Source organism: Salminus brasiliensis, chromosome 14 (assembly GCF_030463535.1).
Source record: "Salminus brasiliensis chromosome 14, fSalBra1.hap2, whole genome shotgun sequence".
Lineage (NCBI taxonomy): Eukaryota > Metazoa > Chordata > Actinopteri > Characiformes > Bryconidae > Salminus > Salminus brasiliensis.
Window position 1 is genome coordinate 9,190,195 of NC_132891.1, and position 13,015 is coordinate 9,203,209.

The 13,015-nt window shown below is 42.0% G+C and overlaps 1 protein-coding gene across 10 annotated transcripts in view; it reads right to left on the bottom strand.

The window, feature by feature from the left end:
• Positions 1–13,015, bottom strand: part of camta1a (calmodulin binding transcription activator 1a) — a 543,944-nt gene that overhangs the window by 5,157 nt on the left and 525,772 nt on the right. For 6 of the 10 annotated variants that reach the window (XM_072696327.1, XM_072696328.1, XM_072696322.1 and 3 more), the window contains 7 exons: positions 10,851–11,029; positions 8,553–8,790; positions 7,737–7,808; positions 6,678–6,698; positions 6,210–6,409; positions 4,679–4,753; positions 4,100–4,130 (listed from right to left, as the gene is read on the bottom strand). In XM_072696327.1, coding sequence (XP_072552428.1) covers positions 4,100–4,130; positions 4,679–4,753; positions 6,210–6,409; positions 6,678–6,698; positions 7,737–7,808; positions 8,553–8,790; positions 10,851–11,029 — 816 coding nt within the window. Of the gene's footprint in view, positions 1–4,076; positions 4,131–4,678; positions 4,754–6,209; positions 6,410–6,677; positions 6,699–7,736; positions 7,809–8,552; positions 8,791–10,850; positions 11,030–13,015 lie in introns of all 10 variants that reach the window. The other 4 variants (XM_072696332.1, XM_072696326.1, XM_072696323.1 and 1 more) reach the window with 4 other exon arrangements.

The following is a 13,015-nucleotide window of genomic DNA, read 5'->3' on the forward strand; positions in this document are numbered from 1 at the left end:
ACAAGACAATATGAGATTTGAATCAAATACAGTTATATTACATATAATAGTATTACAAAATAATAATTCTGATATCAGATATACTGACATAAGTTGGAATGGCTTCCGATGTTCTGTTAAAAAACTTGATGATACTCCTAAAAGAGACACCGTCAAAAGTCAGAATGGAAAAAGTACACTGCACTCAAACCCAAAAGCATTTACAACTTATGTGTCTTTAGAATATTCCTTATTTATTTATGCTTTTATCAAGCATTGATATTGACTTTTCTATTTTTTCCATTTTATAAATAGATAAATACAGTAGTTTGGTATTTTAAACCCTAAAACATTTTTTTCTGGCATTTCCACATAATAATAAATCATATCATGGTGTAAAAACCCATATATTGTTCAATCATTATCTCATTAGACTTCCACCAGCTCAGGCTGTGAAAAAAGCAGTGGCTCAGATTCATCAAACCTAACAGTAACCACACTATACTGCATGAAATGACCCGAACAATTAATAACTCATATCTCATTCACAAAGTCACCATGGTGGTGATCAGCACACTGCTCGCCCTAATGCTGTGGCATTTTTACACACTGCCCAGGTAAAAGTCATCCAAAGTCCACATTAATGCATTTGTGCATATTCAATTCAGGTACCAAAGCATGCCCAAAATCTCAGGTCCAGAATCAGAGCCACAAAAATGCTAAAAAAGAAGCAAAAGGTACTGTAAAAAATGTACAAATCTTACATAACAATATAAACATGGTATCTAATGTAGAAATAGCTTCTATCTACTGACCTAAGTGGCCAGAATTATGAGGACCTTTAGTGCATGATATTGTGCTTTTTAATTACTGTCAGGACAGGGCATTAGACTGTACTGAGAATTGTGCATGTGCCCTGAGATACTTAAAGTCAAGCTCTTCTTAACTGTAGTTGCAATGAAATTTGGTAGTGCAGCAAATCACACAAACAGTAAAACATGCCAATGGTCCACATTCACGAATCAGGAAATGTGCTGGGGGTATCTGCTCTTAACATCATGGTAAACTGGGAGTGTTTTATGAATCTTGCCCAGTATTGGATCGCAGAACTTAAATCAATTAAAATATGCTACTATGCAGGTGTGGAGATGGCAGGGAAATAATTCAACGTTTTGTCTGTGCGACCACCTTAAGAATTATACAGCCACACACCTTTTGTGTGTGTTTTTCAATAGTGAGGTATCATCTCCATGCCCGATCTTGTCTTAAGTGTCCTTGTTATTCTAGCTCTACAACTGTGAGCCAGCCCTCTTTGAACTTGTCCCATTTTCTTCATAGTCTCACCTTGCAAGTTTCATTCCTAACCTGATATATAGAGCAAACAGCTTAAAATAGTCTGCATGCTTCATTGGATTCATAAACTCCAAAGGGGAAGCATCAAAGTTCTCCCTCCTCCCTTCATTCACAGCAGGATAAAGCTGTCTTGCTCAGGCTGGAGTTAACAGTGCTCTGTGGAAGCCAGTTCCCTCAAGTTGCTTAAAATCCTCAAATCAAGTGCATAATTTATTACATGGGGAAGAACTCTGCTGATCTTGACAATGGCCAGATGATCTTTCACAACACAGCAATAATGAGAGTGAAGCGGTTGGCTCCCGCCAGTGCACACGTGTCATATCATAACATCACACGCTTTTCAGGAGTCACTCAGAATAACCCGAACATATGTATGCTAGCAAAGACAGCCAGCTGTTCATTCTGTACACCCTTCAGTAGTGACACATCATTCTCAGCATGCCTGTAGGTCAGAGAGCAAGGCCTGTGGTCATCTTCCGTCATGCAACACAGGCAACACTGTACATTCTCTTACTCTTTATTAGGGCTGTCACGATTACCCGATTACAGTAGTCTTGGGTTGAAAGGTACCTTCTCTCTTTTATTTTTTTTAATATAACTGATGTAAACAAAACCTCATTTGATTCAAAGTATTGATTGATCCAGTCATCTTGAAATGTTCATGTAAAAGGTAGCTAAATATATAAACTGTACAATAATACATACATTAAAAAGAGAGTTAAAAAAGAATGTCATGAGTTGTATGTTTTATCATTGTTATTATTATTATTATTATTATTATTATTATTATTTAATTAATAATTTTTTTGTCCAATTGTTTTGGTACTGCCAATTATCCCACCCGTTCATAGAACTAGCAACATCTCCTCTGAAACAAAATGCAAAATCAGCCACCATCTCTTTTCTAACTGCAGCCGATGTTGCATTCCCAAGCAGCTATGCTATGCCTACATCGTCCTACATCGCCTAATAGTGATGAGGGGAGTGAGCTCCATATACCCACCCCGGAGAGAGCACGGCCAATTGTGCTCTCTCAGACTCCGGCTGCTGATGGTGAAGCAGCATGGCTTGGGATTCGCACCCCCAGGCTCATTACACTGCTGAGCCACACAGAGCCTGGAGGTACGAGGTTTAGAATAATAATAAAATATATAAATACAGCCAAGAGAATATGTTCATCAACAGAGTTACTGAAATGGCGGTTTGGAAAAACACAGTTTTGAACACAGGTAAGAACACAGGTTTGGTTGCTGACGTCTCCACTGTACTGTACTGTACTAATTCAGTGCCTCCACCAGCTCACCTGATTTATGTTAGTGATTAAATTGGATGACTGGGTAGATTAAAGTAGGTGTTAGATGAGAGCTGTAAATTCAGGCCTTCCTTGGGGACAGCTTTGGAAATCGTTGATCTAACACACTCATCAAATCACAATGTACTGTTTATTAGGTTATTTTTGTGTTTATTGTAATATGAGTGCTTTTGAACAAACACTTACTGCCCACTTACTGCATTTTTAATGAAGTATTTTAAAGGCAGCTAGGTTTAACTTTTTACAATTGATTATTTTGGACTCTGTGGTTTGCTTTTGTTTTGCCGTTTTGTCCATTTTACTCAATTATTTATAAAAATAATCGGTATAGTAATTTATTACTAATAAAGTTGATAGTGACAGCCCTACTCTGCATACACCTTTATAACAACCCCATAACAACACACAAAAAGAGGCAGCCATTTCTCAGTCTGAGGAAGCTGTTGCTTTTTTATTGTGGCAGTTTCACTGTGGTTAGTTTACGACAATTTGCCGTACTTTCTCTTATTTCGAGCTTCTCAGTCCATTTGTCCAGTCGGCAGCTGTCATGCAAGCAGGCATCAAGCAACAGAGGGTAGAAAGACAGAGGGAGAGAGAGAGAGAGAGAGAGAGAAAGAGAGAGAGCAAGAATAAGAAAGTGACATCTTATGCAAAAGTTTTGGGACCCTTTACCAAATGACACACACGTTTTTAGAAGTAATCACAGTTTCTGTAGGTAATCAAGGCCTATTCACACCAAGTATGATTCTGAACATAGTGGAACCCTTAAAATAGCACTTTTTGGCTATAATCAGCAAGAAAATAAAAACTGTATTTATGAAAAAAGCACCCTGCCTAGGGGTGGACCTTGCAAACACTTGCATAGGGGTGGATATATCATGCTTTGGAGTTGTATTGCAGTATCCAGTGGCATTGGCAGTATTGCACAGGTGGAGGCTGGAATGGATTCCACAAAATACTGCCAACCTTGGATGCACAAATCTAAACTGTTAAATCTGTTAAAAGGCTAACGATGAACAGCTTCTACTACAGGACAGTGGTCCAGATCCACCATGGACTACCTGAAGAAACAAACTAAGACTTTTCACATTACCATCACAGTTCCCTGACCTAAACAGACTTTAAAACTGCAGGTTTTCTGCAAAGAAATCTGCATTTTATGTTATGTTATAAGGACAGAGATTCGCTATTTGATTAGCTACAGACGCTGTGTTTACTAATTCTCTTTAAAATGACGATTAAATGGTTCATTTGTCCAAGGGTGCCCAAACTTTCGCAAAAGACTGTTTATGAAAGAGAGAATGGAGAGAGGCAGGTGTGGGGTATATGACTTCAGAAAGAAGAAGAAAGGAAAAGGACAGTGTACAGAGAGAGAGAGAGAGAGAGAGAGAGAGAGCGAGAGAAGGAGAGAGAGAGAGAAAGAGAAACAGACTGGGTTGCTGAGGCTGCACTCACCCGCTTGTACAGTCTATGGTCCATCAAGGGGCTTCGCATTAACAGCAAAACAACACCAGATAGCTATTAGCACACAGAACGCAGGGGGCAAGGGAAGGAGCCAAACGGAGGGAAGAAAAGGGGGCTCCAACCCTTACTCAAAACCTTCATAACAGACCATAAAAAAAAAAAGGCCCACGCCAGCATTTTCCAGCCTAATCTATCCACCCCATTTGTAGCATAGAGTCAATTACCCCAGGGAGCCTAATAACTGGTAATCGACTGTACAACACAGATCATCAGACAGAGGCAAGGTTGAAAAGTGCTGGAGTGTTGATTGCCCCATTACACTAACATGCCCCACCACTATAAAGGTGGCAGTGGACATTAGCACACTGCCACACGGATGTAACAGCAAGACATGCAGTAAGTTTGCTAGTTTAGTTAGCCATCCTGTTGTGCCAGCGTCATTCAGGTGCCTAGTCAGCTGCGCTTGCTGATGTTGACACAATGAGGGCCGTGGAGATAAGTGCATCAGTGTGCGCGTGTGTCACGTGCAAAGTGCTGCCTCTAGGGGGCAGTGTGGGAGAGGGAGATTACCTGTGGCGACAGCGGCGGAGGAACCGCATGATCTTGCGGGCGGCCTGGTCCTGTCTCTTAGTGAGCAAGCTACTTCTGAAACAGCACAAAACAGCAGCGTTAGGCAAAATCTTCAAAGCATGCAACATCTGCACACATCTGCACTGAATGAATGTCAGGCAGGCATAAGACCACTGTAGCACATCTGCACAATTTTATCCTTTAGAAATATTTTAATCGATTTGCTAAGATTAAAAATTATATAGAATTACATATTAGCAGTTAGTTACATAATGAATTAATTCCTTCAAGTCCAAACCTTTACACTGGTAAAGAACCTCTACATCATGTGAAGGTTCTTTAGACCTCTAAATGGTTCTTCAAACCTTGTTCTTTATGAAACCTGGATGGAACTAAAAGGTGACATAAGCCTTTATAAAGCTTCGTACAGGCTTAGTTCAACAAACATTAGCTCGCCTTAAAGTGTAATGACAACAGGCTTATATATGCGATATGGACAAAAGTATTGGGACAACTAAACATAAATGCCATAGGCATTAATATGGTGTTGGTCCCCCTTTGCAGCTCTGACAGCAGGTCTGGAGCTCTGCAGTTATTGAGTCAGTAGAGCATTGGTGACTTTTCTGCACTATGCCTCTCAGCACTCAGCGACCTCGCTCTGTACATTTTACGAGTTGCTGTAGTTCCTGAACGCTTCCACTTTTCAATAATACCACTCACAGATGGTGGAATATCTAGAAGGGAAGACATTTCACCAATTTGCTTGTTGCAATAGTGGGATCCTATTACAATACCAAACTGGAATTCAGTGAGCTGTTTAGAGTGACGCTTTCGCTCCCCATGTAAAGGAAGACTGAATGGCTAGCTGCTTGAATTAATACACCTATGGCAATAAGACTGAATACAACTGAACTTATTACAGTAAACACTGGAGACGATTGCTCTGTTAGTGTGGTTTGTTGGGGTCAGTGTGAATGCTGCCTCTCAAACTCTGGTGCTCACCCAACAGAAGGACCAAGATCGCCTGAGCAAAAGGCTAAAGTATTGGCCCATTTCTTAAGAAACTCTGGTGAGGCATCCAAACAAACCAAAAGCAGGATGTGATGTCACCAGAGGATTGTGTTATAGGTGTTCTCGCAGCCAGAGTTATGCGAGTGCGTCTCCATGCAGACCTGCCCACGTTTCTGTGCTTTAACTTCTTCTGTATGTATTTTAGCTGGGCTGTGTTCCAAACCACACACTGCCACATTACACAGAGTTTCAAAACTAGTCACCATCACAATTCCATTAATAAGTGTATTTGCATCAGTAGAGTAAAGATTGATTTACGAAGAGTTGGGATGCAGCCACAGTAACATTACATTAAATGGGTTAGATGTTATGTTTTTAGTAGGTATTTTATAGTCATTGTGGGCACACTACATGTACAAAAATCCATATTTACAAACCAGGCCATTCCTGCATGTGGAACATGAGAACAGGATGAAAAACCTGACTTTTCAAGAGTCTGGACTGCAGTAGTGAGGGCTACCTGAGTTTGTGCTGCACCAGGGCGGAGGCGGAGCTGCGTCTGTGGGGCCGGAGCCGTCGGAACTCTCTGTAGCTGCGGTAGTATTGCTGGATCAGCACGGCCGCCCGCCGACTCTGCTGGAACTTCTTCTGCTCGTGATAACTCCGGAACTTACTCTGGATAAGGATGGCGGCCTGCGTCATCTTCTTATAAAGTGCATACTGTCACACAGCAGAGGGATGCAGAGTCAGGGCTGAGGGCCAAGGTGAATTTTCCACACAAAAAAAGCACAAACAGAGCACAGGTATCTAGGAGGGGATGTAAAACTCACAACGTTTAGAGACTTAGATACTCAGATTCAGTTGAATTGAATTCAGTTCTTTTGCTATGATAGATACTTTGCTAACGTTCCAATATCAATGCAGTTGTATTGCCATCTCCAGATTTTACACCTCTAGTTACTAGTGTCTTGCTGAACAGATAGGTTACCTTCAAGGCTATCCATGTTAGCTTGGAAAAGAAGAGAAGATTGATCTGAGATTAGATACAGAATGACTTGAGGCTATTAGGCATGCTGGTTCTGGGTGTGTGGGACAGATAGAAGTGATATGAGCTGTTGTGGAAAAGGGAATAAATAGTCACGGTCACACAAAAGCCTTGAATCTGCATTTTTGCATAATTTAAAGCTGGAAGTTGTTCTTTACATTGTGTAAACAGATGCACTGGCCAGTAGAAATGCTTCAACATGAATTGAATGCATTGAAAGTTAAGAAGGTTAAAGTCACAATTGTAGAATGTGGTTTTTGTGTGACAGTGACAAAATAAAAAGATAATCTCTTAGCAAAAAGGTTTCTATAAAGTACTAAAAAGGGTTCCTTGGCTTATATCAATAGTGGAACCTTAGTACTGGGTCTTGAGACACCTGCTCATTCACTGTTTCATCCAAAATCAAGAGTATTAAAAAATAGTTGATCCTACATTTGTTGGAGTGACTGTCCAGAGAAGGTCTTCTACTAGATTATGGCACATTGCTGTGAGGATATGATTGCATTCAGTGGCACAAGTGTTAGTGAGGTCAGGAATTTAGCTTTCCACCACCCAAACTCATCCCCAATTTCCAGCTCAATGCTGGGAGGCTTTATACCAATCTAGCCAATGCCTGGTTTTGGACATGGTGCCAATAGGTTCATGTTTATAGTCCTATTCCATTGGCAGTACTTCTCTACAGGTGTGTGTGTGCATTGGCACATCTGTGTCGGCAATATCAGCTATGGCAAGAGGTTATCCACCATAGAGAAGGACCATTTAACAAGACAAGGTATTCAAATAGTTCTTGAGTGTAGTCAGAACCCTTGAAGAACCCTTTTTAATGTGTAGAAAAGACTGAAAATGACATGAATGGTCCTGAACAACAAGGCTTCAGACTGCAGTAGCATTCAGACACACATCTTTCCAGTGTACTCACTCAGGCCTGTCTTGTACACCTGACAGGCAGCAGTGACACTGTGCCAAAATCTGTCTGAGAAGATGTCAATCTGGAGCACCTACCTGTTTGTACTTCCTGTAACAGCGCTGGATGACAGCAGCTGCTACTTCCTGCTGCTCGCGCAGTGGGCGTCCCTGTAGGAGAGGAGAGCGGGAGATTAGAGAGGGGGCCAAACATCCTTCCCCCCCGCCAGAGACCGGGACAGCACCAGCAACCAGGAGACACTGACAGGAGAGAGAGATGAAGAGGAGAGAGAAAGTAAGTGAGAGAGAGAGAGAGAGAGAGAGAGAAAGAGAGAGAGAGAGCAAGAAAACCAGAGAGAGAGCAAGAAAACCAGAGAGAGAGCAAGAGAGAGAGAAAAGAAGGTATAGTGGGCATGAAGTTAGCCACATCTCGCTCCTTCCTGCTCCCCACTCTGCTTTATCCGCCAGAGCTGGAGGAGCAGATTCCTGTGTGTGCCAGGAACCAGCAAGAGCAGTGGAAACTCATTAAACATAGCCATAGGAGGCAGAAAAAGAAAGAGAGAGGAGGAGAGATAGAGGCAAAGAGAGGGAGAGAGAGGAAGAGAGAGAAAGTGCAGTGCATTCACTTTGATAAGCCAGGCCATGCACTGCTGTAGCCACCTTTCCATGCTGAAGCCGCAGGGACTCGCTTTTGTGTGTTTTTTGAAACTAAATAAAGAGCAAAGGACATGTGGAGGTAAAGAGGATACAGAGGTTGGATCTCTGCCAAGAATTTTTTTCTCCCCTGAGGGCTCCAGAAGTGCCCGCCGTAACCTCACCTATCATCACAACACCGGGAAGTCACACATATAGAGTAAGGAGACATTTTTGTTTACATAATCTGTTATATGTGGGTACCTTCATCCTGGCCTGTACCTTGTACTTGCGGAAAGCGGTCTGCACCAGCCGGGCGGCCTCGTACAGCTCCCTCTGCTCCGGGTCGGATAGGGTCAGCTGGGAAAGCTCTCGCTCCACCTTGCTGTTGGAGGCGCTCAGGAACTCGCTCCAGTCGGCTGGGGAAGGCAAGGCGGCCTTCTCGAACGGGCCGTCACGCAGAGGGGAGCCCCCTGGGCTCATGCTAGGCTTGGGGGTCAGGGGTTCACTGTACAGGGACCTAAACACACACACATACACATTGCAACAGATGAGCACAGATGGATCCAAGGTTTGAAATGACCATAGGCCATCTGCCCATTTGCAATCATATATGCTATGTAAATATTTGCTAATGTAACAGCAGTCAATGAGCATATGATCGTCATATTGCTGTCGTACGATGATATCACCGCTGTCCCGCAAAAACTTTGTATCTCCATTTTGGCTGTTTTGTACTGACGTAATGTGAATCTGGCAGTCGTTCTTTATATTATGGTCAAAAGTGTTAGTAAGATCTTTTTGCTATTGACTTCCACTGACAGTTAAGTTTTGTTTCTCTTTTGCTATAAAGTTGCCATATTGGTTTTAGCATGGCACCAACAATATATGCCTCCAATAAACTGCTTAACTTGACATGTGTTTGTATGTAATTAATGTAATTAGAAACATAGAAAAATAGGAAAACAGAAATCTAGGAAAATATCCAAACTTTCCTGGAATAACTACTTTTTAATTTCATTTAATGGAAAGGTTCTTTACCAACAGGCTCTTGACACTCATTCATTTTACAAAATGGTTCTTTTTTGGAAGCAAAAGTGTTTCTTATACAGCATCTCTCAAATAAGCCTTTGTAGCACCTTTATTAAATAATAATATTTATTTAAAAAGTACAAGACTGTAATTGGACAGTATGGGCCTGTGTCCACCCGGCATTGGTCTACCGTTTTGTAGTATTTGGATCTATGCTGATTGAATTCTGTTTACACTTGTCATCAAAATGAATCCCCAGTGTTACCTGCTGATATCTGTGTAAAAAGGTTAAGTGGTTTGAGTGGTCCGAGCGCAATGTTGTCTTGGGGGGTGTTCATGCTTTTCATGCAGAAACTTGAACGTGAGCCGATTTACAAAAATGCATGATAATGCCGGGTGTATGCAGGCTCCCTGACAGCTCATTTGTAGCCAAGCTCAATAGATAGGTGTCGTGTGTTTAGGGGGAATCCCTTAAGGTCTTAGGTCTTAAGGGCTGTTCAGTTGATGTATCAGCTCAGATAACCCCTTGGAGCACTGAGGGATTACGTCTTTAAGCTTCAGGAGCAGAACTTGCAAAGGAATCTTTAATATCTAGTGTAACACTGACTGTGCTTTGTACTTAATGTTAAAAACTGTTAATGTTAAAAACCATCTGATTTCATACACGTCTGCTGTTCTAAGTTTGTTACTTTACTAGTTATCAAGAGAAAAGCTACACAACTCGCAACAAAAAAATAGGTAAAAATGTAATTACTCAATTATTAGCTCATTGAGGCTCATCCTAACAAATCCAAATCCAAGCAAACAAAGGCTATGTTCACACTGAGGGAAAGTGGCCCAAATCTGAGTTATTTAGGCAGTTCACACATCTTTTTAATGTAACCTATATCTGGTATTCGTCTGAGTTCGCAGTTCGCACTCCTAAACGGTATCATCTTCGCCAGCATCACAGGAGCTATCAAGTTCCTGTGGCTGACAGCTTGGCTTATCACGAGAATGCATTCCAGCTCGCTGCAAAAAGGCTATGCTATGTTGCTATGTTATGTTCACGGCCACTTCTCGTGTCCTTGGTTTCTTTAAACTTCTTTACATTTTTAAGCTTTTTATTTGCCTTTGACACTGCAGCAGCGCCCTCCGGTGGCTGTGTTCACACATTTGTTTAGGAATTCCTCCAAACGTGGGGCGGTTGCGATATGTGCCTTCTAATTTAGTTTGAACAGAGACATCAGCCCTGTCTGTTACCTCGCTCACTGCTGCCGTCCATTTTCCCTTCTCCTCAGCACATTTATAAGGAATGTTGAGCTGGACTGAGCTGGACTGTTCAGACTGAGTCGCATTGCAGCGTATTGGATATGTATGAGATTTCAAACCACAGATGAAAGTGGCCCAAATCAAAATAGAACAAAATTGTATTTGGTAGTCAAAGACTATCTTTATTATTTTAGTGACCCCAGGACAATAACCATAATTTAACCATTAATCCTTTTATTTGCCTTTGATTTTATTTGAAGATCATCTTCCTAACAACTTCTACCCATTGCTTCTCACCTCAGATGGATAATGCTGGGCAGCTGCTCCACGTCTCCCAGGTATGTAGCCAGCCAGCTCATGGTGCTGCTCAGGCCGCTGCTGTCCAGAGGCACGGACTCCACCTCTGCAAAGTTCTCCCTCTTTATGCGCTCTGGCGTGGCCTCGATGATGTGCTCGGCCAAGCTCATCATGTTCGCCTGCCAGCGAAAAAACACACACGGACACATACAACTGGTTACAACAAGCGCAGAGACAATTCACTGGAGGTATGGTGGAGAGAGTCTGTAAAGGAGGGAGCACATGTAGTGTGCAGTGTGTGAGTGTACCTGCATGGCCTAGACACAAACACACACTCACACACACAAATACAATTCACAAACATTTTCCAACATCAATCTAATGGCAGTGCCACCATTGTGTTTACACTGCCCTGTTCCCTCCTCCTCCTCTCTCTCTTTCTGCTCAGAGTGACAGAGATAAATAGAGTTGGAGAAGCTCTTGGCCCTGAGGGCAGATCAATCGCTGGAGTTTATTATGTGGTGATGCAGGTCCGGGCCAGCGAGCAGGGCTCAGATGGACCGCGCTTTAATGCCGACTTGGACACATTAATAGGACTGACGTCCACTCCATCTACTTTTGATTTTCTTTGCTTGATGCTTTATTTGTGAGGCCTAGTCCCAATTGCACACATCTCTGAAGGTGTGAACTCGGCGAGAGGAAGGAGTGACAGAAAGGCAAATGGACTGAAAGATAAAAGACTGTAGTGAACAAGCTAGTCTGAATGAGTTCAGTCATGAGAACAAGGATAATGTCATCTAAGCTGTCAAACATGACAAGGTCACCTGCCTCACTAAATGCAATGCTCCAAAATTTACTTACACAGTGTTTCTGTTGAGATGTAGCCTTTTCATTCCTGTAGGACAAAATGCCTTCTTAATAGCTTGGTTTTTAAACCATAGCTAGCAACAGCGGCTATATATATATATATATATATATATATATATATATATATATATATATAATAGTGCATATAATAATAGTTATCCTTTGTGCTTTTCCAGGCAAAATACATTCTGTGCAGATAGAGGTTTGCTGGATAGATGGGCTTGGTTTGCTTGAGGGAATCCCTAAGGCTGTCTTTAGAGTTGCTCCATTGCTATATTAGCTCTAGTGACCCTCTTAAGCAGTGAGGGATTGAGTCATCCATTTTGCTCTTTACTTACAACAATAGCAATGCCATGTTTAAACTGCTGGTTATTGCTGTTATAACTTTATTATTATACTGCTATTATGCTAGTTAATAAGCTAAGCACAACTAGCAACCACCAATAAGGAGAAAAGCAATTAATGAAAATGTTTCTTTATTGAAAGGAGAAAATCTGCCCTGAGAATTTAGGGTCCAGTCCTGGAAATGACGCCACTTAATGTTAGCTTTTTGTGGTGAGCAATTACTGTGGAAAACATGACTGCTGTGGTTCCATTCCCTTCTGTTCTATAAAAAATTAAGCCAAAACTGTCCGCTATGTTGTCAATTTGTAACCAGAATCTGTGCAGCAGAGACCAAAGGCCCCCTCCTCCCAGCGTGTCCCTCTAGACCAAAGGCCCCCTTCTCCTAGTGTGTTTCCCAGACACGAGCGTGTCTCAGACCACCTTCATTGAGTTTACAGCACCGAAGCAAGTTTAGCGCTGCGTTCCAAAGCCTAGGCAACTGCCGATGTAGGGCAGATCCTCAGTAGGACTATCCTTCACAGTAGCCTACTGGTCACACAAATGGAACAGTCTAACCAAGCAGTGTAGTGATGTCACCGGAAAGGTCCCACCTCTTGCAATTGCGGCCTGAAGCCTAGGCCTTTGAATGCAGCACATGTAAGTTCCTCTACTACACAGCTACTCCATGTAACGAACAGAAAGGGTGTAAGCCATGTCCTACAGTCAGTTTCTTCCAACCGAGGCTGTCAATCACTTAATTCCTAAATATAACCTGCCTTCTTATGATATAGCAGTATGTTTTTAAAACTGATTTCTAGGGGAAATAATATTATAACAATATTGGCACAGGGAAAACTAACTGCAGAAATTAGACACTGGAGATGGAAAGTCAGGAGAGGACTTCTTTAAGATAAGCTGCTTCATTCACAACCTCGCTCCTCTAACTGTCAGGAGGTGCAGCATCTTCGAAATGA